This window comes from Ailuropoda melanoleuca, chromosome 7, assembly GCF_002007445.2.
Source record: "Ailuropoda melanoleuca isolate Jingjing chromosome 7, ASM200744v2, whole genome shotgun sequence".
Taxonomy (NCBI): Eukaryota; Metazoa; Chordata; class Mammalia; order Carnivora; family Ursidae; genus Ailuropoda; species Ailuropoda melanoleuca.
This window is the reverse complement of record NC_048224.1, coordinates 12,212,439-12,238,303: the sequence shown is the minus strand read 5'-3', so window position 1 is coordinate 12,238,303 and position 25,865 is coordinate 12,212,439. Positions and strand designations below refer to the sequence as shown.

The 25,865-nt window shown below is 47.0% G+C and overlaps 1 protein-coding gene across 1 annotated transcript in view; it reads right to left on the bottom strand.

Annotated features, from left to right (window-relative positions):
* Window positions 1–22,981, bottom strand: part of ACER2 (alkaline ceramidase 2) — a 32,866-nt gene extending 9,885 nt beyond the window's left edge. Inside the window, exons 1-4 of the mRNA XM_002918525.4 lie at window positions 22,736–22,981; window positions 13,524–13,638; window positions 12,643–12,784; window positions 5,184–5,321 (exon numbers count right to left, since the gene is read on the bottom strand). Coding sequence (XP_002918571.1) covers window positions 5,184–5,321; window positions 12,643–12,784; window positions 13,524–13,638; window positions 22,736–22,843 — 503 coding nt within the window. The 5' untranslated portion in view covers window positions 22,844–22,981. The remainder of the gene's footprint in view (window positions 1–5,183; window positions 5,322–12,642; window positions 12,785–13,523; window positions 13,639–22,735) is intronic.
* Between the last annotated feature and the right edge of the window lie 2,884 nt (window positions 22,982–25,865).

The window sequence follows — 25,865 nt, the reverse complement described above, 5'->3', positions numbered from 1 at the left end:
GGTGGCTGAGGGTCCTTCTCAGCCCTCCCTCAGGGTCTTCTTCCCGCCACGGACTGGTCCCGGGTCAGGCACGCTGTCTCTCGGGACCCAGGGTGCAACGTAACCTCTGCCCCTGAGAAGGGGTCACAGCTATTTCAGATTTGTTGTACAAGTGTCAAAAGCCTGACTGCTTGGTACCTTTCCCGGCCACCTGAGGAAGCATCAGTACAAGCATCCGTGAAACCAGGGTGGAGCAGGTTCAGAAAGGCCTACTCCAAAAAACAAACTGAAATACTCTTTTGTAAGAGAGCTAAATGGAGTCCTTGAAATATTTTTTGAAACAATACAGGCCCAGCCTGGAGACACTAAATCCCTACTTGGTTTCGTCGAACAGTTCGCCCTCACAGAGGCTCCTCTTCTCTCCCGGCTCAGCTTTCTCTGCCGCCTCAGGTCTCGGCTTCCAGGGCGCCTTCTCAGATAGACTTTCTCGGACGGCCCCCGCCCCCATTACGCTGTCCGCACCAGGAGCGCCCGCCATTTTCCTTCATAACACTGCACAAGCTGACATTGCTTTCACTCGTGTAGTTATTTGTTGGAGGTCTAGTATCCGACTAGACAGTAAGCTCAACGAGACTAGGAACGCCACCTGCTTTTCACCAAGTATATGCAGTGTCTGGCCCACAACAGGCATGAAATAAACGCTTGCTGAATGAATAAATAAAACAAGGAAGTAAAGGAAGATGTGAATTGTATTTCAGGGATCTAAGGAGCACATTTTTTTTTCCGGATTTTTTTTTCTTTTTTTTTTTTTTTTTAAACAGTAACCACATGGACTGGGTACCAAATTCTCTGAATGCACGCTAGGCACTGCGAAGGCAAAATGAAAAGGCCTCTTGCCTTGCTATTTTAAAAGATAAAATGAACACAGACAAAAACAAGTGTCAACAACTATAGACAATTTGGTACAAGAGGACCCATGTACACTCAATTCAATTAAACCTAGATACTCCGGCTTAAGGAACACACCAGAACACAACTCAGTGTGCTGGAGAGGCAGTGCACGTCAGTGACATCCCGCCTCTCCTGACAGGTGATGAGTCCCGTAGGGGGAAAGCCCTGCAGAGTCAGGGTCTCCGGGTGGCCTGGTACTGTCCCCTCCTCTGTTGCTAAAGGGACAGGTCCTGCTACCTGCTGCTGACCAGGCCTGTGTGCACTTGGGTCTTCCCCAAACCTGGGCTCCTTCGGGTTTTATTCCCACTTTTCAGGGCTCCTATCAAAATATCAATGTGAGATTAAATGGAAAAAGTAGAACAAAAGTGATATATACAGCAGGACCCTATTCTAGGATAAAAAAAAAAATCTGAGCTGATTATCTGCAGCCCTCTTCTTAACCCTTTTGTATTCTCGAAGTTGTTCATCCTTAACAGACTCACTCCTATAATTAGGGGGAACAAAAAAACACCTACTTTAAAATATATTAAATGCAGCTGCGTCACTTGGTAATATGACAACACAAATTTCAGTAAATGTCCGGTCATAACCCCAAATAAAATGTTATTGCCACCTGGTCTGAGAGAAAGTTCAGAAAGGACAATGAAAATAAGAAAATACTAGAAACAAGCTCTAAAAACAAGACTAATGAGAAACAGAGAGCTTCCCTAGCTCCTTTGAGCAGAGGGAGGCTGGACGGGAAATATTTAGCCATTACAGATCATCACTAATGTCAGCAGGGAAGGTTCTGGAAGGAAATGCAAAGAGCAGCAAGGGCATCCCCTGTCTGGGAATTTTAACAAAGCAGACCAACAACCATCTTCTCTTTCTTTGCTGGGACTCAGGTGGGAACCGGGACACAGCAGTGAACATAGGGGTCTCATCCCTGCCCACGGAGTCTACATCAAGAAAAGGGACGGACACTAAACAACAACAACAACAACAACAAAACCAGCACAAATAATTTTTAATTACAATTGGGAGGGGTGCCAGAAAGAAGTTTGAGGTGCTATGAGCAATGAAGCCAAACAGGTGAGTCAACGATGAGCCAGAAGTGAGCCAAGCAGGAGAGTCAGAGGAAGGGACAGTATGAGCGAGGACCTGGAGGATAGGGAAGGTCAGAACAGCAAGAGGACAGAATGTAAGGGGAGCTTCATGCAGGACAGATCAGCAGGTGGGGGCCATGTTAGGATTTTGAACGTCATCCTAATTGCAAGGTCAGCTAAGAGACAAGCAGGGGCCATGTTGAGGATATTGAACTCGATGTCAATTGTAATGTCAACTAAAGGAAAAATGAAAGTGATCGATGGGATGTTCAGGGAAGGAAGAAGGAGCCAGGCTCTGCCTCGAGCGAATGGGTAAATGGTGCTCTCATTTACGATCGCTGGAAATATTAGGAGAACCAGAACTAGAAAAGGCAGATCGGGAATCTGGTTGAATTCGAGATGGCTGTGACAGGTGGAGCCAGAGGTGGGACAGGCGGCTAGATGCCATGGCGGAGGTAGAAGGAAGGACAGAGTCAGACATACACCTGGGAGACATTTGCACGTGTTCAGTAACTGTCGATGAGATCTTCCAGGGCCAAGTGTAGGGGGAGGAAAGCTGAAGCGAGAGGTCACCTTAAGGGACCCCTACATGCAAAGGTGCGTAGCAAACAAGCTCACATGAGAGACGGAGAAGCTGCCGCGGAGTGAGTGGAATCCGCGGCGAGTGTGGCGTCCTGGGAGGCATGGGGAAGAATGCGTCAAGGATAAGGGGGTGAGTTGTGCAATCAGCTGAGAGAAGAGCAGATAAGACACAGGAGGGCTGAGGAACCATCACTGGGCATAAGACCAAAGGTGGCTTGGGTATCAAAATGGAGCAGAAGCTAGACGGAGCGGGCTGAAGAAGAAAAGAGCTGAGGGATGAAGACAACCTTTAAAGACATTGGGCTGTGGCACCTGGCTGGCCCAGCTGGTAGTGCATGTGACTCTTGTTCTCAGGGTCTTGAGTTCGAGCCCCATGTTGGGCGTAGAGATCACTTATAATAAGCACTTCTAAGACGTTGGGCTGTGACAGACGAGAGAGAGCAAGGTGGTGGTTGGAGACAGACCTGGACTGAGCCCAGGCTGAGAGCTCGGGAAGATGGGAGAGACTCAAGTGTTTTTACAGGCCAATGGGAAGGACTGCTTAAGGAGGGGTGAGGACCCAGTAGACAATTCAGAGGAGTAAAGTATGTATAGGAGAATGAAAGGAATGATCCATGGGTAGAAAGACCCCAGCAGGAAGGAAGACTACTTCCCATGACGCTGCCATTTGTAAATGTAATGATGGAGACCAATGAGCTACAGTGGTGGCTAGCTTTTCAGGGGCAAAGACTTTTAAGTATGAAACACAGATGATTTCCTTTGTAATTATGTACAAAGAATAGAGTATTAAAGGAAAATGTGGGAGTCTGCGTGGCTCAGTTGGTTAAGCGTCTGCCTTTGGCTCAGCTCAGGATCCCAAGGTCCTGAGATCGAGTCCCACATTGGGCTCCCTGCTCAGTGGGGAGTCTGCTTCTCTCTCTCCCTCTCCCTCTGCCCCTCCCCCCGCTTGTACACTCTCTCTCTCTCAAATAAATAAAATCTTAAAATAAAAAATAAAAAACATAAAAGAAAATGTTTCCCTGCTTAAAGGTCACACTCATGAAGGAGAATTTATTTCAACCATAATCTGCCCTAACCACAGTCTTCTCTCATTTGTTCTTATTTAAATATTATAAATTATAAATATTTTCCCTTCCCTTAAGCTACTTTTTAACAAAATTTCAGGCTAAAACACAGTATCAAGGGTTAAAATGAACTGGATTGCAATGAATTCTTAGATAAGAAACTTAGTCCTGAATATTCTAAGTCCTGAATATTCTATTCAGTTTAGGCCTAATATAAGCCAGCACCCCTGGACTATTACAAATCCATTTCAGATCTCTTTATTGGCAATTTGTGTGTTTTCCAAAGAGCTTCAAAATCCTGTGAGTGTTCTGAAACCAGTCTCTTATTTTTCCACTCCTTCAAGGCTACAGAGGGAAGCCAACAAGACAAGACCGGACAGCATCCTTCCTCTGCGAGCCAGTACTTTTAAATACTTCTTCAATCACCTTTGACCCTGCCTGGTATGGCCAACATTCAAAGCAGCCCCCAGAGGCAAAGCAGCAGGAAGAACCATATATCTCCCCTCAAAACAAAGGCTGAGAGAAAGCTGTCAACACGTTACACAGAGCAACTCTCACACAAAGGAAGACAGATACAAAGGAAACTTCAGTTAAACGCCATGTCGCCATGTCCGTAACAATGAGAAAGTCATGAATTAAAACACACTTCTAAAGATGGGCACAAAGAAAAAGCAGCATTTTCACTACGATAAGGGTGGTGATTTGATGTATTTTGGGGTTAAAGAAGTAATCATGTACACACAATGCTAAACTGTTTCTAGATAGCAACCTGAACTTGAGTATACAACTTTCCAAAGGAAAATCCTTAAGCAAAGAGCAAAGGCTTTACCAGAGAGGCTGTAAATATGAAACCAAGCATCAGGGAGACAAGCACAGTCAACAGCATTATGCCTGGATCCATGTTGCCTTTTATGTAGACATTTGTTTTTCCTTCCGTGTGAATGCAATAACCTCATTAGGACTTTTCTTCTTCTCATATGAGCAAATCTATTCTTTGTACAGAATTAAGTCTCGCAGGCTGGTCTAGGCACTCACCAGGTCCTTGAGCTGTTCCTTCTAAGCTAGCTTCAGGTCATTGGGATGCCCTGTAGCCACTAAACAGCTGCTCCCCTCTTTCTGGAGGTGCGACCATGACCATTTTGAGCCAAACCATCAAATGTGCTTCTAACCCAACAGTCAGGAACTAACTCTACGGGAAGACTCAAACTCCTCTTCCACACTCGAGGGCAGTAAAAAGGAAAAAAAAAAAACAGAAGCTGGACACCTGGGTGCTGCAGTCGGTTAAGCATCCGACTCTTGGTTTCAGCTCAGGGTCGTGGGATCAAGCCCTGTGTGGGGCTCTGTGCTCAGTGGGAGTTTGCTTGAGATTCTCCCTCTCCCTCTCCCCCTTCCCCTGCTCAGGCTCTCTCTCTCTCAAATAAATAAATAAATCTTTAAAAAAAAAAAAACAAAAAACAGAAGCTGGTGTGTTCCCAGCACAGGGATCGCCTAAGGGGCAGGCAGGAAGAACAAAGGCACCCACCTCCTTAGCTCTGCAATGAGCAGCACGGTGCAAGGAACCCCGAGGGTCATCAGAGAGATGTTGTTGATGGCGGGCTTGACAAACGCCAGGCATGTCGTAACGGCAGAAAGGACGCAGACCACCGCCTTGAACCTGCCCCTGAATCAATGAAAGCAAACCGAACTGTTAGCCAAGGAGCTCTTGTCTGTTCGGTGAATGCTGGCCAAGCACAGCAGGCAGGCATGCAAGCTGAGAAGTGGTGCACTGCGTACCGGGAGTCTCAAACCCACGCCCGCCCACGGGCTCGGGAATTCCACTTCAAGCAGCTTATCCTTAGGAAATAACCAGAAATTGGACAAACATTTAGCCAGGAGAATGGTAAAATGAGAGTCCATCTCAGTCCCTGAAGGTCAGATATGGTTAACTGTTCTCATAGTGTTACTTTTTTCTGTATTTCTTTCAGATATTGTATAGCAGGGTCTAACAAACTTTTTCTGTAAAAGGTGAGAGCACAATCATCTTGGGTTTTGCAAGTCCTAAGACCTCCCTAGCTCCCTAAGTCTGCCCCTGGAGACAAGCAGTAAGGGAATGGGCATGGCTGTACCCCAATAAAACTTGAATTGCAAAAGCAGGCAGTGGACCCATTTGGCTCACAGGACCCAGCTGGCAGATACCTGTCCTACAAGGCGAACGTGGAGGACTTTCATAAGAAAAACAGGGACCATTTACAAACCACAAAGCTCCCTAGCTTAAAAGAAAGAATCTGGGCACCTGGGTGGCTCAGTTGGTTAAGCGTCTGCCTTTGGCTCAGGTCATGATCTCAGGGTCCTGGGATCGAGTTCTGCATTGGGCTCCCTGCTCAGCGGGAGCCTGCTTCTCCTTCTCCCTTTGCCTGCCGCTTCCCCTGCTTGCGCTCTCTCTGTCAAATAAATCTTAAGAAAAAAAAAAATCTGTGTCTAGCACATATAGCTAACAGTCTTAAGAAAAAATTCTAGGAGTGTCTATATTTACTGGCAACTCATAGACTAGCATGCACTGGAATTTTGTGTTGACAAGTTTTTGACATGACAGATCTTAGAAAAATACCATCCTCAGGGTGCCTGGGTAGCTCAGTCAGTTAAGCAGCCAACTCTTGGTTCCGGCTCAGGTCATAATCTCCGGGTCATGAGATCGAGCCCCCCATCAGGCTCCATGCTCAGTAGGGAGTCTGCTTGTCCCTCTCCCTCCTCCTCTGTCCCTCCCTCCACTCTTGCACACACACATGTGCACGCTCTCTCCTTCTCTCTCAAATAAATAAATCTGTAAGAAGGAAACAAGAAAATACCATCCTCACACCCTTCAGTGGATGTACTTTCAGTAGAAAGAGCCAGAAGAGGCGACGTGATCCTGGACATGCTCCTTCTTCTCTCCCTGGGACTCCATTTCCTTATCTATAAAATGAAAAGGCTGGACTAGATGATCCCCAAGGCCTCATCCATGACTGAAATTTAGAAGCACATGATTTTCCTGAAGTTTCTTTTATTCCTCATTAGCACAGTTTACTTTGGCCGAAAGCCCTGGAACGGGTCACAGTTGGGAAACTCATTTGAATGAAATTCCATTATAAAGAAATCAAAGTACATTGAGACCTCCAAAATACAAATTTATCTCTTAAAGAGGAAAACCATTTATCATCAAGGTGCAGGAAATCATTGATCGAGCTGCCAACTTTCTGACAGGAATGAACAGGAATTGGAACCCTGAACTTCGACCAGAGAAAAAAATACGTATGCGGGAAAGGGTCCAGGCAGCAAATCCTCAGGCGAATCAGTGTTTTCCTCCTGGCCTTGGCTGGCATCCTTCGTTACTGGAGGAAAGGCTGCCTGCTCCAGCCTGAGGATGACAGCCCGCAACTCCCCTCCCCCCGTCATGCAAATGGCCCTTGGGGACCCACAATACCTCTTTCACTGAGTTTTGAGGTGCTATGACCTGTACCAAGGCTTTTCAGCCTCTTTAGACTGGATAACAGGTAAAAGAAAAAAAAAAGAAAAAGAAAAAACACTCGCTAAATGGCATTACTTCTTTAAGATCCATGGTTCAGGAGATAGTGAGCTGCTTCCACCACTTAGTAGCTGTGGGACCTTCCCGCAGGTCCCGAGACCCTCCAAGCCTCACGTTTACCATATGAAAAAGAAGACCCCCGGGGAGCCTGGATGGCGCCTTCGGCTCAGGGCGTGATCCCGGGTGTTATGGGATCGAGCCCCACATCAGGCTCTTCCTCTATGAGCCTGCTTCTTCCTCTCCCACTCCCCCTGCTTGTGTTCCCTCTCTCGCTGGCTGTCTCTGTCAAATGAATAAAATCTTTAAAAAAAAAAAAAAAAGAAGACCCCCTACCCCATGATGTTCCTATGAGTATTAAAGCACTTAACATGGTGTCTGGAACGTGGTCATGCGCTAATCAAATCCACTGTTACTGTTCTCCTTCCCACTGTTCGAGAATAAATGCTATTTTAAATAATGTGATTGTCAGTAACAGCTACCCTCAGGGCAAGCCTGACGGGGCAGGACTGTGGCAATCCCTAAAGCCCTGGAGGGCATTACAAAGAGTTCAAAGGCCGCAAGCATGAGGAAACTTGCTTTCTTTCAGAACAGAGGCAGACACTGCCCCCGAGGGTCCAGAGGGTGCGGAGGAATGCGCTGCAAGAAGGCGGCAGAGCGGACCAAAGCCACCTGCAGAAGTCCACACAAGTCAGAGCCAGCCCGGCCCAGCCCTGAGTCACGAGGGGTCCTGAGGACAAGAGCGCTGGCCCTGTCTGAGGAGCGTAGGGTCCTGACAGAGTGCTGTCTTATCGGTGACACTAGGCAACCCCTGGTCTCTGGTCCTGTCCTCCTCTTTCCAGCCCATTATGGGCTCTAACGGGAACAGCAGGTCAGGGAAACCAATCACGCATCTTCCTCGATTCCCCCAAATCAAAACAGCCCAACACCATCCACTTAACAAAGCCGCTACTGCTGTCACCATTAGCCACCCTTTAGAGTAGAGGTTCGCAACTCCGTCAGACCCTGTGCTCTTTTATAACAAATACCTGGTGATGCCCCCTTTACTCTTCCGAAGCGAAATGGATTTCATGGATGATAAAACCTCCATCACGGTAACTACCAAAACCCTGTCCACAAACTTCCCAGATGCCCCTCAAGGGATGGAAATCTGCTTTAAACTACCCTGGAGGACTAAAATGTCATCTATATAGAACAACTAGCCCATGATAACTCACAGGATTCCAGCATCTGGGCCTTTTCTAAGTAAGGAACTGATAAGGCCCGCAGAGTCTAAGGCCCTGGCCCCCAGTCATGCAGCCAGAGCAGGATGGCCAGACCCCAGCCTGGTAATTCAGGATTCAAAAACTGAATTGGATTATAAACTGAGGGCAAAATCGTAAAAATCACAGCAGGATAAGTCTTTAAGAAATGGAAATAATTAGCATATCCTAGCTCTTTGTTCTTGGGTTTTTTTTTTTCTCAAAACAAAAATGTCTAAAAATTATTAATAACCATCAACAGCTGAGTGTATGATGATTCTTAGGACATTGTAGGCAAGACCAAAGAATGCCTTGTTTTTTAACCTACCAATTATTCCTATTCATATGGTAAACTTTAATAATGTCCCTGCTGACCTAGACATTCTCCAAAACACTTATCCATATTAGTCATTCCTAATAACTGCTCGCCCTACTGAGTCCTTACTCTGGACAAGACACTGTACACCTTGCAGGATTTCCCCCCTGTATTTCCGACCCTGTAATGTACTCTTAATATCTGCAGTTTACAGATGACCAAACGAGGTAACAGAGCTTTAAAAAAAAAAAAAAACAACACCCCATTCCCCAAAGCCATGTCTCTCCGATACACTTAGCCACCACGCTCTGCTGCCCCTTCTCCAGAAAATCTCACACTGGAACTACTTTTGATGTATTTTTAGAAATATTCAGCAGGGGCGCCTGGGTGGCACAGCGGTTAAACGTCTGCCTTCCGCTCAGGGTGTCATCCTGGCATTATGGGATCGAGCCCCACATTGAGCTCCTCCGCTGGGAGCCTGCTTCTTCCTCTCCCACTCCCCCTGCTTGTGTTCCTTCTCTCTGTGTCTGTCTCTTTCTCTCTGTTAAATAAATAAAATCTTTAAAAAAAGAAAGAAGGAAAGAAAGAAAGAAAGAAAGAAAGAAAGAAAGAAAGAAAGAAAGAAGGAAAGAAAGAAATATTCCAGCAAAGTCTAGATCACAAAAAGAGACGTTAACTCGGACAGCTAAGCCACACAATCCCTGGTCTACAGAAACCCTGGTTTTTGACATGAAGTCTTTGGTCTGGCTGCCACTTGGACTCAGAGCTACACCTGTCCCCCTGTCCTGGGCAGTGAGGCCCACAAAAAGGGGTTTGGTCGTCTTGCTCTCCCCGTCACTGGCAGGTTGAAGGCGGACGACTGGAGTGGCAATCCTTATTTATAGTGCGCTACTCTCCCGCAACATTCGCCTTTCCTTCATTCGCATCTACAGTCCCACTTTCTCCTTCTGTGTGTGTGTGTGTGTGTGTGTGTGTGTGTGTGTGTGTATGTGTCTGTCGCAGGAATGCTGGGCAGAAATCTCCGTGTGCCATTGTTAGCTCTGGAAGCTAACTCTGAGCACTTGCCATGTTTCCAGTACTCTCTGGTGCCTTGTAGGGTTCTCTCAGGAGAGGATTATTTACCTAATTTGACAAATGAGGAAACAGAAAGTGAAAGAGTCCAGACGAGTCCCACCGTTTGTAAGCAGGGAAGCTAGGATTCAAACCCAGGGAGTCTCCAAAGCCAGGGACATAGACATCTGTGGTGCTCAGGGCTCCAAAGGACTCTCCCCAAGCTGAAGACAATGGGGTCCCGTCTTCCCAGAGAAAAGGTGCCGGCAACAGAAAGTCCTAAGCGGTCACTTCTCTGTCCCGCAGGATGGTTTCATTACTAAAGGTAGTAAGCTTTAATAACTACATCCATTGCCCCATCTTCTTTCACCTGCTCATAACATTCCCTCACTCCTCTCTTCAAAAAATGAAAAAGAAAGGGGCAGCCTGAGTGGCTCTGTTGGTCGTTAAGCATCCGACTCTTGATCTCAGCTCAGGTCTGGATCTCAGGGTCGTGAGTTCAAGGCCTGTGTTGGGCTCCACGCTGGGTGTGGAGCCTACTTTAAAAAAAGAAAGAAAGGAAGAAATAAAGAAATGAAAAAGAAAAAGGTCCTCTACTACAAACATGCTAAAAACTGTCGCTTGGAATTTCCAGGGGCATCTCCAGAGTGCCATGAGCAATGTTCTCCTGTCTGCGGCTTCTCAGTCAGCTCCCAGGGCTTGAAAGATCAGATCTAAGAGCAAAGAGGTTCCTCAGCTCTCAACCTATCACCCACCAGGCTCAGGGCAGGGATGGAGGTGACTGTGGCCACCTTCCGACATGACAGGAAAGGCCAAGGTAAATGATGTTTCTCAGCCAGAGGAAAGCCCCTGCCTGCAAAGTCCCCTCCTGACCCTGCCTGGCGCTGCCTGCCTTTGCCCTCACACTGCTCCCTTTCTCCACCTCACGAGGTTTTCTAAGCACCCCAGTCATTCTCCTGAAACCAAGCAAGCACAGCAAGGCTAGAAACTGCAGACCACGCAAGCCAACCTGCCACGCACTGAAGCCTCCTTCCTCCACCGAGGAGAAGGCCGCAGCAAACGGAGACCACAGCTCTCCTGAGACCGGGAATGCCCTTCCTGTCACATCCTGTGAACAGCTGGCTTGCTCACTCTCATTTTTTGGATAAGTAACCTTAAGAATCCTTTTTATCTGCTCGATGATCCTCAAAGAAAATACTATTTAATTCAAATCCTGCTCTGTACAACGAAGTATGTTCGTTTGAACACACTAGTTCATTTGTACAGTAGTTCATTTGAAATATGTTATCTCCCTGCCTCACTGAAAATACATTTTTAGTATGAAAAAGCAACACATGCTCTTTACTTAAAAAAAAAACCTGAGAATGGGGCGCCTGGGTGGCACAGCGGTTAAGCGTCTGCCTTCGGCTCAGGGCGTGATCCCAGCGTTCTGGGATCGAGCCCCACATCAGGCTCCTCCACTATGAGCCTGCTTCTTCCTCTCCCACTCCCCCTGCTTGTGTTCCCTCTCTCGCTGGCTGTGTCTATCTCTGTCAAATAAATAAATAAAAAATCTTTAAAAAAAAATAAAAATTAAAATTAAAAAAAACCTGCACAACAGTATAGAGTAAAGGTAAAAGTGAAAGTTCTCTCCCCCACTGGTCCCCCATGCCTGACTAGCCAACGACAGGGGCTGTTCATCCTCCTTTCCCTGGGCATTTCTGTGCACAGACAAAGACGCAGACCCGAAAAGAGATGAGTTAATTCATTCTGAAGTTACCATACCCCACACACAGTTCTACCACGTACTTTTTGCAGCCAGCATGTTTTATGGACACTTCCCCACCTCCATCCACAGAGAGCAGCCTTTGTCTTTAATAGCTCCAAAATGTCTACTCCTGTTCACAGTACCAGGAAAACTGCGGGGAATGCTATTTTCCTAGTACAGCTCTTCCCTGGGTACACACAGCTTGCTTGACTGAAACCATGTTTTTAGACTATTTCTCTATCTATTTATATATCTCCATATATATATATGGATCCACATAAAACAGTGTCCCTACAGAGAAATACATGTGGGTCCTATGTTCTAGAAGCATTTCTCATCGTTATGAGGTTGACTCTTTGGTTCCTTCAGGTATTAACAAATCTCATAGAGTTCCTCAGAAAGGCTTTCCCTGACCAAACTCCAAATGAGCACCCCATGTCACCTCTACCCCCTTCCCACCCTCTTTTTTTTTTTATCAGATCACTTATCCTAGCACATTGTATTGCTTGTTTGTTCACTGCTTCGTAGCCTCCCAACTTCACTATGAGCTCACTGAAGGCAGAGACTCTACTGTTTTGTTTACTGCTATATCCCAGTGCCTAGAAAAAAATGCATAGTAAGTGTTTAAAATAATATTTACTGGATGAATAACCATGTAAGCATCACAACAGCTATTAAAATGCATCCGTTTCTGAAATTCCGGATTTCCAGCTTGGAGGGGTGTGTGTGTGTGTGTGTGTGTGTGTGTGTGTGTGTGTGTGTAGATCTTAGCAGAGGTAAAACCAATACCATTTGACAACCACAAGAACCAATTCCTTAACGGAATTCTATAAACTTATCAAATGGTAGAATTGGATTGGACTCAAGGAAATTACCCCTAATATCCTATAAATTCTTCACTAAGCATATTAAGATTCCCTCTTTCGTCAGTTTACGGTCTGGCAGAATAAAAAATCGGTGGACATTAAACAAGTGTCTGATAAGGTATCACAAGGTTAGGCTCCACTGTGTGCTGTTTTTCTGATACATACATCGATATGCTGGGTACCGCACTCAGCAGTAAATACAAAATGGTTTAGCACAGCTTACCTGTCATTCCGAAAGACCTTTGGTAGATACCTTCTGGGGAACCACATGGCCAGAGCACACATCAGAACCCAAAGAATCGCAAGTTCATCGAGCATCTGACCCAAGAAACTTAGGGTTGCATGGAAGTAGACGGATCCAATTCCTAGAATCAATTATAACCAATAAAGAAAGGTCACCGCAGAAGAACAGACTCGCAAATTCAACACACTGCTGAAGGCCAGCCATTCCAATAACCACCATCACTATCACCAGATCACACTCTCACTGAAAGCAGCAGCTGAAGGAAGAGACCCACACCGGCTGGGCATGCAGACTTGAAGCCCAGAAAGAGGATTTCAAGCAGGGCCCCCATGTCAGCACCTCAGAACCTGAATAATGCCACAGTAAACACTCCGTCCTCCTCTACCAAGGCTTCAGGGGAAGAGGCAGTGAATAAAAGTCAACATTCTCTCACTGTTAAGAATTCCCAATCTGCCTGTGGAAGGAAATGGAAATTATACAAGCATTTCCCAGAACAATGAAGGCTCAAACATCTAGAATTTTCTTTCTTCGTTTTGATCCATTAGCCTAAAGTCTCATCAGCGTTCAATCGCTTTTGCGTGATCTTCCTCAGCAGTCCTCAGAAAATTGCGCTGGCAAAGCACCAGCAGCTATCGCGTAAATAAGGCCTCACATGCAATTAAGCCATCAGTGGAGTCACCCCTGGTACCCAGCCCCCGCTCAGGAGTGGCCTCCTTCTGGCGTCAGAGCAAAATAAAAGTTCGCGAAGACGTCAGACGGACTTTGGTTTACAAAACATAATGTTCGAATAGGCCAGGAAGTGTGCAGAACTCCATTTCCTCCCTTTCAGAAAGGCGCTGCTCAAGGGCAAATCCACTTACCCACTACAACTAAGAGCGTCCATATGAGGTAGATACCGCTGTTGAAGCACGCTGCGTACTGGCGAAACAAGCACATGCAGATGGGCGGCAAGACGAAAAATAACACGTTGCTGATCTGGGGGAGGGGGATGTAAAATGAAAAGATGAATATTCAATAAAAGGGCAAAAAAATAAAGCAGCGTGCTCCAAATATGAGCTTTGCAAACTGGGATGAATGTGGCCGCACGTCTTGCTTAAACTCTTATATCTTTTTCCTTTTTTTTTTTTTGTTTCCCACTGCAGACACAGGGAAATTTAAGCCTTCTTTAATGGCCATTTGGGGGCTTCTTCCTGTCCCTTTGCAGCGTTTTTATAGCTGCTCCCATGATCAATCTATGAAAGCTGCCCAGCCCCCTCCCTGGATTCCAAGAATCTTCTTCCTTTTCTGCGCAAGACCAACTATGACGCATTTTATCTACTCGCACATACATTTTTAAGGCAAGGCCTGCACTAAGTAAGGGTAAAAAATAAAAAGTTTCATATGGAGGTGAGTACTAGACACCCCAGCTCCCAATACTTTTCTGCTAGCAAGGCCAGCCTTTTCTCTGGCACCCACATGAAGGCAGGATGCTTCCTGGTTTCCCTGTCTGCCTTCGTCAGTTTCTTCCCCTAATCAAGCCTAATTTTAGGTAAAGATCAAACTTTCAGATTTTGGTGTGGATTTAAGCCTATTATCCAAGGGGGGCATTTGGCTTTTCAAAAAAAATATATCTTCTCTAATATAATATATTCAAATTATTGTCATTTCAATACCTAATCACTATTTAAAGATCATTAACGAGCTATGTTCACATAAAGCTTTGAAGTCGAGGGAACTTCATACTCACAGCCCGTTTGCATCGGGACCAGCCATATCCCACACGCTCAACACCCACTAGTGACGACCATACCGGTCAGCGTAACTCTGGAACCTCAGCTCTAATTTTTTTTTTTTTAAAGATTTTATTTATTTATTTGACAGAGGTAGAGACAGCCAGCGAGAGAGGGAACACAAGCAGGGGGAGTGGGAGAGGAAGAAGCAGGCTCATATCAGAGGAGCCTGATGTGGGGCTAGATCCCATAACGCCAGGATCACGCCCTGAGCCAAAGGCAGACGCTTAACCGCTATGCCACCCAGGCGCCCCTCTAATTTTTTTTTTTAATTTACTTTTTTGTCTTTTTGTTTTTAGGAGGTTATAGCCGGCTCCCTTTTCTTTTTCCCCAATTTTTTTTAAATCAAGGTAAAATTCACATCACATAAAATTAACCATTTTATTTTTTTTAAAGATTTTATTTATTTATTTGACAGAGAGAGACAGCCATGAGAGAGGGAACACAAGCAGGGGGAGTGGGAGAGGAAGAAGCAGGCTCCCAGCAGAGGAGCCCAATGTGGGGCTCGATCCCAGAACACCAGGATCACGCCCTGAGCCGAAGGCAGACGCCTAACGACTGCGCCACCCAGGCGCCCCCAAATTAACCATTTTAAAGTGTACAATTCCATGTCATTAAATGCCCTCAGAATATGCAACCATCACCGCTGTCTAGTTCTAAAACCTTTCCATCACCCCAAAAAGAAAGCCCACACCCATTAAGCAGGTACTTTCCGCTCCCTCCCCACCCACCCCCACCCAGGCCCTGGCAAGTACAAATCTGCTTTCTGTGTCTATGAGTTTTTACCTATTCCGGGTATTTCATGAAAGCGGAATCACACACGCTATGTGACCTTTGCGTCTGGCTTCTCTGACTTAGCACAACGTGTCTGAGGTTCACGTCATGGCACGTTCACTACTTCCTCAGTACTTCCTGCTTTTTTGTGGGCAAATAATATTCCATAGTCCAAAGACCACATTGTTCATCTGTTTACTCATTAATGGAGTGTTGTGAACAGGGCTGCTATGAACGTTCCCATACAAGTTTTTGAGTCCTTGTTTTCTTCTCGGTATATGCCCAAGCTGGCATCCCTGGATCCAAGGGTAACTCCGTGTTTAACATACTGAGGAACCGTCAAGCTGTTTCCCATGGTGGTTGGACCACATTCCTTCCCACCAGCAATGCACAGGGTTCTAGTATTTCTACCGCTCTGCCAACGTGTGTTATTTTCTGGTGGTTTTTGTTTTTAATGAACGCCATCCTCCAAGGTACAAAGTGGTGGGGACATGCAGCTATTGAAGTTTTCTTTCTAATTGTGACTCAAAAAGGACAGCAGCCAGAGGAAGCATGCAGAATGGGAAAAGCACAGCTAAGTCGAAATGAGCAACACCCGTGGGGAAGAGGCGTGGGAGGATTCCACAAAAAAAAGACTAGAAGAACAACTTTCGGAGGTAGGAGGTTGGGGCAGATGAAGTCCAGAAAGTCAAGGGCCTGGGGTCTTTCCAAAGAAAAGACCAGTCCAGTCCCCCATGGTGAACAACACAGAGGCAGCCCCCAGAGAACCGTGAGGGTGGGTGTGTGAGCTGAGCTGAAGGGTCCAGGGAAGTGAGGCTTTACCAGACCTAGGAAAGTATGCACGTGCACAACTAGACCAAACCCCAGAACCTGAGGTGCACACATAAGGACTGGCAGAGTCAGCGGCCTAGGCAGGCCTCTTTCATCATCTGGGAGCAGGAAAGGTTAGAAGGGACATCACTTTGAGAAAGAGGGGAAGAGAGGGTAGAAGGGAAATTAAATCAGTGACGAGTGGAGAACCAGATCCTGTGTCCGGGGCGAGATGGGAGCAGGGCTGCTGCCTGGGGTTAAGAGCAAAGCCTGAAACCCCCAGTGGGGCTGCACCATTGTGGAGAAAGGGGTACTTTCTTTCTAGTTGGTGGGCTCTGATGGGGATCTTTTCCTCCTTCCCACCCGAGAGGCCTATGAGCTACTTGTGATCCTGGGTGAGAGTTTGGATAAATTGTCTCATGGCCCAGCCGGGGTGCAGTCTCCAGGCTTAGAAATACGGCCACTCTCCGTCACTACACAGCAGGTAAGGAGATACTGGGCCTAGCGTCTGAGTACATGGTCAGCAGTAAGCTGCTGTTCGTTATTACTATCACGGCCTTTAACTTTCCAAGGAATCCTTTAAAGAACAAGAGATCTTTAGGAGTAAGGAATGAGAGCGTTTCAAGACCATCCCTTGTTTCGCAAGGAGCAATGCGTGAGCGCCCAGAAGGGCTTCCCAGGCTGGCGGAGGTCAAAGAGGCGATCACCCACAGAGGAGGGGCCAATACTGAGCTGTTTCCATTGCCCAGAACTGAGTTTCACCTCCAAGCCCCCCACCACCACATTCTGACCTTCCTGGCTTAACTCCTCACTGGTTCTCTAAAAATTCTGACTTATCCCTGCATTGTGCACCTGTGATAGGATATAAATGTGGCTCTCATTTTGTTAAGCAGAGAAGGAAGGAAAGGGGGAGAAGGAGAAAATGGAATTATTATACCAGAGGTAACTCAAAACCCAATCTGTCTCCTTTCTTAGACATAAACGTGTTCTCCTGTTTCGTTCTGTAATTTTTTTTGAAAGTCTTCTTGCCATCCTCCTCCCGAGGGATAATGGATATCCTCAGATTCACAGCCTTCGAATCATTTTCCTTGCATTTATGTGAATACATATATATCCCATATTATAACATTATCGCTCTGATACTTCTCTCCTTCAACAATAGGCTACGCAAACCTTTTCGTCTTAGTTCAGATAGACTGACCTCCCTTGCTGTAAGTGTCCCATGTGGGAGTGGGTTATCTAGTCCTTCCCCAGGGGAAGGAGCCCCAGTGAACAGCCCCTCCTACAATGTTGGGGGATAGGACACATTTTGCTTTTTACCTCGTCTTCACTGTCTCAAGTCCTTGCAATCTCCCTTGCTCCGGCCAAGTGCAACCATCTCCTGTCAACCCGTCCCCCAACAGGCTCTGTCGACTTGCATTCATCACTTTCTTTTTCCTATCTTTTTTTTCTCTTTTAAAATTTGCATTTAAATTCTAGGTAACATACGGTGCAATGTTGGTTTCTGTGTTAATCACGTTTAAATGTATTTACACACTACTCACGAAGGCATGAAGTCGTTCATTACACCTGCAGGAAAGTCATGGGACTACAAACATTTTTTTTTTTAATGCACAGATTAAAGAGTTCAACTTAGAAGCACCATGTGAACATCTCCCAGATAACACGGAAATCACCTTATTGCCTCTTCGTAGCCCTTCTACCAATGACGGCTGGCCTCCACCATGCCTTTTAAAGCCCTCCATCTATGAATAGGGAAAGAACGAATCCGAGGGAGACTCTGTCCCCAAGACAAAAAGAGGAAGGAACTCCGAAAGAAACACGGAGAAGCAAACAAGTCCTGGTTAAAACACACATTCAGTGCTTCATCTCTTCCGAGAAATGAAACTTCCCCTAACAATTGTGTGGGTCACTGAAGTTGAATAGTTCAGCCAAGGGGTATTTTTTAAAGCCTATTGCTTTGGAGAACAAATTTGCTTAATGTCTGCAGAGCAGATTTTTTTTCATTAAAAGGAAACCGCAATTTTAAAATGTATTAATTATTTCCTTAGAAAGTTCCTCATTCCACGAATTCCTCCTTAACAACTCACCAAAATAATCTCAGGGACAGACAGCAATCTCCTCCCATGCATGGGAGTGTGCGCTTTCCCAGGCCGAGGGTAAATGCTGACAAAGCAACAGGCTGTAAGATTTTCTGAACAGGAAGGTTCAGAAACAGCTAAGGGGGCACCTGGGTGGCACAGCGGTTAAGCGTCTGCCTTAGGCTCAGGGCGTGATCCCGGCGTTATGCCCACATCAGGCTCTTCCGCTATGAGCCTGCTTCTTCCTCTCCCACTCCCCCTGCTTGTGTTCCCTCTCTCGCTGGCTGTCTCTATCTCTGTCAAATAAATAAATAAAATCTTTCAAAAAAAAAAAAAAAAAAGAAACAGCTAAGGGGTATTCCCCTGGCTGGGTAGACAGTCTCTGCATCTTAACTGTATGCAGATTTCTAATCGTCAGTTCCATTGCTCCCCTCCTGCCTCTGGGATGACCAACTGGCCTGTCCTGCCTGGGACTGAGGAGGGCTCCCCAGGACATGAGGCTTTCAGCTTCCAAATCAGGCAAGGCCTGGACAAACCAGGACAAGTCGGCCACCCCACTCAGAAGACTTCTTGCAAAATTCTCCCACAGTCCACCAACCCCATGCAGAATACTAATAATGCCGCAGCCAACTTGTACACCTCTCCGGTTTGGCCATCACCACCCAGATGACTGTCTGCAGGTCTGGTCTCTGCAACAGGCACACAGTAGCTGCCCAGTGAATAGATCTAGAGATGAACGGGTACAGGACATAGGTCATTCTGTCCTACAGGGACACAGGCTTCAGCATATCAGGAGAACTACCTTCCTTATATTGATGGCTGGCAGAGCTTATTGGGAAAGGCACAGATGATGGGCTGATTTTATGTATATATTTTGTTTCCAGACTTTTTTTCAGCACCAGTGGATTTCCTCCTGACCCCGAGTCCCTGCCCAGCAACAGAGTCCCCACAAGCTAAGCCCAGTGGTTAAAAAGCAGAGCCTACTTTTCTCTAAAGCAGTGCTTTCTAGAATCCTTCTCTTCAGTGTGACTAGAGCCCGGAAACTTAACACATAAAAAGGAACTCGAGTCAGTAGAACTTGTATATGGAAGAAACAGTACAAAATGTGCAGAAGCAAAAGGCGGTGGAAGAACATGACATGTTCTTGGAAGGGAGATCTGGGCTTGGCTGAAGCAAAGGATGATGACAGGTCTTGAGGCAATAGAGATTTGCGGGGCCCCAAAGCAAAATGCTTTGTACATCCAAACACTGTCAGTGGGAGTATAAACCAGGGTACTCTCTCTGGTGGGCCATTTAGCAATAATTAGCAGCCTTTAAGTAAACACTCTCCTTGACCTAGCAATTCCCTCTAGAGGATTCGTACTTGTGTAAGTACATCCAGATGCATATATAAGGATATTCATTGCATCACTGCTCAGAAACCAAATCAAAACATAAAACAGAAACTGCCCTACATGTCCGTCCATAAGAGATTGAGTAGGTAAATAAATCATGATCAATCCATTACATGCAACACTGATTAGGCATTGTAAAGAGGAAGATAACTCAGAGCCAAGATAGGACCATCTCTAAGACCTATTAAGTGAAAGCATCGAGAAGAGTTTGTGTAGTACGATGTCAACTGCGTTGAATAAAAACTTAGATATTGTGTGTATACATTATACATACGTATTTTCTATACTCACACAAATACATGTGTTTTGTACAATGCCTGAAGAAGTCTGAAAAGAAACACAAAAAAGCAGATTTTTCACTTTATAACTTGCATACTCTGAATTTTTTACCATGATCATGCTACTATTTGTGAAAATTAGTAAGTGGAAACCTCACTGGAGTTGACTGGGGTTGCTAGAAGGGGAGGCTGGAACGGAAAGCCCATACCACTCAATGGGAATTACAGATGCCTAACAGAAGATTCCCTGACAGGAACCAATGGTCCATTCCAGGCCCCAACAGGGAAAGATGTACATTGTATCTCCCACAAGAAATCCACTACCCCAGCCACTCAGCCAATGAGAAACAATCACCCTGAACTCTTGCTTTTCTCCGGTTCAAAACAACCCCTCCCAACTTCCTTCTTCTCCATAAGATAACATTCCTCTCCTTTGTTTGTCGGTCTTGCCTATGGCTTGGCTATAGCTTGCTCACCCTGAAGGGCAGTTTCTCTTTTTCTGAAATAAATCCATGCTTGCTGGTAAAGTAACTTTAATTTTTAAGGTGAACATTTTAAAATACAGAACAACTATAACAAAAAAACTAAAACCTTTGCATATCACCCATCATGAGTTTTATCCTGTAGATCAAATGCTTCCGATGCAGGAGCTTCCAGTTCAAGAGTGGCTGAGTCATAAACAGCTATGCCGTGCAGAATAAAGAAGTCAGAAGGAGCCACATGGCACTGGCACCTTCAGGAGAAGTAATTTTGTAGAGTCAAACAGACCAACTGACTCTAATTCTGCCATTTTCTTGACCTTGGCAAATTGCGTCATCTCTCTAGACCCTGGTTTCTTCTCTTTTATCAGATGGCTCTAATAATGAGCGCCCACACTGACGGTGATTGTGCAGTGCACAGCACGGGTTCAACACGTGCAAACAATTCACAGCAGCCAGTAGTAACTAAAGTTGTAGCAGGGGTGTGCTACCCCCAAGACCCATTAAGAAGGTTCTAGATTCCCTCTTCCAGTCCTCTCCTGATTTTGTACCTTCAGTTCCTTAAACTTATCCTCAAAATTAGGAAGGATTATTCTAAAATGGATAACAAGAACTGCTGCCTTCCAATGAGGATTTAATGAGCTGTTTATCACCAAGTAATAGTTCACTGTCTTCCTCAATACAAGAGAGAGATAAGCACGGGTCATCCTGTGATAAGCTTTCGCAGATAACTAGGACAAGGAAACAGTTTTTGCCAAGCTCTTTGGACCTAGACTCAACAAAGTTAGGTGACCAACTACTTCTCTGAGGTTTAAAGCTCTCTGCTGGGCTGAAGCAAACCGTTGTGGTTTAACAGTATTCCAAAGAGTAAGGTCTGTCAGGAGGACCAGCCAGGCTCATCACCCACAGACACTGCAGCTGAGAGCAACAGTTCATCTCTGAAAGACTTTGGCACTCACTCCATAACTCTGAGGCTTTTCAAGGCAGGCGCAGAGCAGCTATAGACCCACGAACTTCTGGCCAAGGAAGCAGGCCTGACTCTCGGCTGGCCTCAGATTCCACAGATCATGACCTTGCTGGGTGTATGAGGGCTTGTCCCCAACCTGTCATTTGTTCTTTGTGAAATCCTTAGTCGTACCCTCCACTTATAAAAGGAGAAAATGAGTTAGAGCTACTGGAAGTACCCAGCCATGCCCCAGCCCATCCTGTGTGCGGGCGTCTACCCCTGAGAGTACGCTCTGGAAACAGAGGCTCAACAGCTGAGCTGGAGTGACCTCCATGATGTCTTACACAGGACCTATGGATAGCAGAGGGCCAGGTTTTCTTGCAGAATCAACCTGGTCCTAAATAAGAAGCAGGAATGTTTGTGCGGGAGGAAGAGTGAAGACTTCTGGATTGTGCCAGAAACATGAGCATGACTGCTCCCTTCTCTAGAGTTCAGTTTCATCATCAATGAATGAAAGGCCTGGGACTAGCTCATCGGAGATCCCTCCAGACTGACTCACGCCAAGTACGTTCTCTCCACAAATCCAAGGAGAAAACCCTAAAGAACACTCTCAAATTCACAGTGACTCGTAAACCAGGACTTTCCTGGTTTTGTGTGTTTGGCCAGCGGCAGAAATGACCATGCGGAGTCTTCTATTTGGTCTGAGAATCCTGAGCCACCGCACAGTGAAAAGAAGAGGCATTTCCTTCCAGCATCAAGCTTTCCCTTCCATAAATACTAACAGCACACGGGCTACTGCAGTGGGGAAGTTTCAGCCTGCCTGTAGTAGGGACCGAGGTAAGCCCACGAAACACGCACACTAATCGCTCCCAAACGTCCCTCTCACTTCCCAGGCTTAATCACGCGGGAGGACACAGGCCTGGGGGAGTTGACTTTGGGGCTGGACTGAGACTGGAAACTAAAGGCAAAGAAATAAGAACTAGTAGCAATTAACTTGATTCTGGCCGAAAGTAACTCGACCTATTACTGGCGTATTAGTGGGGCGGGGCCAGTCAGCACAGTGGCAGTGGGCCCTGCCCCTGAGACCTGCCTGGGGACACCCTTCCCCTCCCCACCACTCCTAGAGCAGGTATTCAGGGAGAAACCGCACAATGCGACCCAAGTGCGTCACGCCACAGAGATCCTAGGGGAGGAAGGAATTGTCCGGGAGGCTTCACCAGCCCCTGAGTCACCCACCTGGGCGAGGGGCTGTCACGGACCACTGGCTTCGGGACAGGTGCCGGTCAAACAAGACAATAGAGACATCAGAAGGAAATGACAAGGGGAGATGACCCCAGATGTCGGGATAGGGACAGAAGAGGACAGATGGAGAGCTGGAAGGAGCGCAGAGGAGGGGGCGCGCGGATCGACTCCGGCCCTGGAGAGAGCATACCCCAAATACACGCAGAGACCCATGTCCAGGTTCCAGGCGCAGCCACGATTAGGGACGTCCCCTCCCTCCAGCCCGCCTTCCAGCCCCGCTCCCGCTCCCGCTCCCGCACCGTGTTGTAGAACTCGGCGATGGCAGGCACGATGGTGTAGTTGTCCTCGCACCAATCCACCTCCGAGCTGCCAGCCCGCAGCTGGTCCCACCAGTGCGGGATGCTCATGGCCGCTGTGGGGCATTGGAGCAGCTGCTCCTGCAGCCGAGAAGAGTCCAGAGCTACTGCTGGAAGCCAAGCGCGGCGGCCGCAGCTTTATACACAACGAGTCAGCCACCGGATGTGGCGCCTCCCCAGCCGGCCCCCTAGTGCTCCGCTCCGCCTGTTGGACGTGACTCGCTCGTGGACCCCTCCCCCAGCTCCGCCCCCTGAGGGGAAGGCGAGGGTAGGAGCAGGCCACTCCCACCCTGGGGGCGTGATGCGTGTGGGAGGAGGGGCAGTCCGGAAGCAGGGACAGAGCTCCCGGCAAGTCCAGATAGCCCTGCTACAGGCAGGTGGCAGAAGCCTTGACGGTGCAGCTGGTGCCTGCCCATGCCTGCCCACGCCCACCTCCCCGGCTCAGCCTCACAGGCGCCACCCACCTCCCTCCACCCCCACCCCTCTGTGGACGCTCACGGATCTGGCTCTGCCCTGCGTGTGACACCCGTGCTCACATTCAAGAAAGAAAAGCCCTCAGTCCCTGTAAGGCCCGTGAGGGTTTGGTTGGCAGGACCCAGTGCCATGGGCTAAAGCAGGAAGACCTTCCAGGCTGGAGTGGCCGGCTCGATGGCCTTCCGCCACGCAGCCTCTGCCACCCGCTGTTCAGTAGCGCACTTCTGCAATGCCCAGGACGCTCCTGGTCTCCCGGATTCCAGTTGTAGGGCTTTAATCTGGTCTTCTAAACGTAGGGCGAAACTTTAGCCATAGCAGCACTCGGAGGACACATGATGTGGCAGGTATGACATCTCCAGGACACTGAAAGTGCAAGAGATGATGGCATAGCATTTATGATAGGCCAGGTACTGTTTGGGGAGCTCCCATGCATTGCTTACTTACTGTTCCCGGGGGGGATCCTGCAAAGTGGGTTCTATTGACAATGCCATTCCAGCCAGTAAGGCAGAGCTAGAAATCAAATGCATGCAGGATGATCTCAGACTTGCTGGTAACTACTTTGCTGCTGTAGATTCTAAAACCCAATCTGGTCCCCACAAAGGTCAAGTGTGTCTGTGTCTATGTGTGTGTATGGGGGAGGGGGGGCTCTGGTCCTTCTTCCTTGAGTGGTTCTGGGATTACCAGGGCAGGGCAGGGCAGGGCAGTGGCAGAAGCAGCTCTGGTCAGCAATCCGTGGTGCCTGGCACTAGCCTCTGCTTGCTCCAACCTGCACAGTGCTCTGAAGGCCAGCAGCTCCCCGGGCACTACCCTCTCTGGGCCTGAATGTCCAGGGGAACCCTGGCTGGTGCTCCGGTGTCCATCAGCAGATACCCACACAGCCGTTTGCTGGCCTCCCCAGATCTCCAGAAACCGCAAGCCAATGTTCGTCTCCAGAAAAATCCAGCTTTCTTCCCATGAGGAGCAACCCACACTCCTTTCCTCTGTCCTAACTTCTGTCCTCCTCCTGGACAGCCAGTTCCACGGTCCTGGAACGCAGGGACACAGGTACCTTCTCCTACGGTCAGAATGACTCAGGCCTGCAGGACACCCATTGTGAGCAGGGCACATCACTGGGAGGGGGGAATACTCTTCCCGGCCACAAAGCAGCTAATTTCTCCATGCCTCACATCACTACCCATTGTCCAACGCCGGTTTCTCATGTTGTGCTCCTTCCAGTACTTAAGGTAGAAATATATCTGTATTAACTCTACTGCTGTAAAACACACCATTATTTCATATACCAGTGATTCTCAAAGTCGGTTCCCCTTTCAGGTGATCCACAAGGTGAAAACTCTCTTCCTGTGAACGCTGCACCATGGTCTTCCCCTTTGGGTCTCACTCTCTCACCAGTGCACACTGGAGCTTTTCAGAGGCTAGGTGATGTCATTATCTCTCTGACGGCTAATGGAATCTGTGTTTGGGTATTCTTTGGTATTAAAAGTCTCTTTAAATTTTGAATGTGAAGGGCGCCTGGGTGGCTTAGTCCGTTAAGTGTCCAACTCTTGGTTTTGGCTCAGATCATGATCTCAGTGTGGTGAGATCAAGCCCTACTTTGGGCTCAGTGCTGGGCATGGAACCTGCTTAAGATTTCTCTCCCTTGGGGCACCCGGGTGGCTCAGTCAGTTAAGCGACTGCCTTCTGCTCAGGTCATGATCCCAGGGTCCTGGGATTGAGCCCCGCATCGGGCTCTCTGTTCCTCGGGAAGCCTGCTTCTCCCTCTGCCTCTGCCCCTCCTCCAGCCTGTGCTCTCTCTCCCGCTCACTCACACTCTGTCTCTCAAATAAGTGAACAAAAAGTTTAAAAAAACCAAAAGATTTCTCTCCTCCTGCCCCTCACCTGAACATGTGCACTCACTCTCTCAAAAAAATTTTTGAATATGATAAATATTGATATTACCACCTAAACAAAAGAATTTTAGGATCCTCAATCTTCAGTATAAAAGGAGTCCTCAGGTCAAAAAGATTGAGAGCTACTGTTAGGAAAAAAGATATATGCAATTAAACTCATAATTTTTTTTATCTTTTAGGCTTTTTAAGTATTTATTGAATGAGAGCTTTTAGACTTAGTTATTTTATATCACTCTGTGTGTACAGAAGAAAGAACATATAAGCACAATAAACTTACTAAGGAACTCTTATAATTTTTTTCACACTTAGAATCTCTCTTCTTTTTCTTAGTCATTTTTCAACTGAGTCACTGGTGTCCTCGTGTTGTTAATTATCAGGCACTGGTGATGCAGCATTTCTTAGCTGTGCTCCACTCCTGAATGCTAGTGTACATATTTTGATGCTGGCACGTTCTTGATCTTACCTGAAGGTTGCAAGGGAAAGTCTTCAGACAACTGACATCATGTTTCTTTTCCAGACAGTCCTTAGGTGATTTGTTGAAAGAAACAAGAAGATGACAGCTGCCGGATCATTCCACCAGGATAACCCACTCAGTTTGTGCGTGTTCAGGCAATGACAACACACCTTGACCCCCACTTGGCCAACCTTGATTATAAAATGCCATCCACCGTAAGATGTATCTGGACTTCAGAATGTTACAATGCAAAATACTG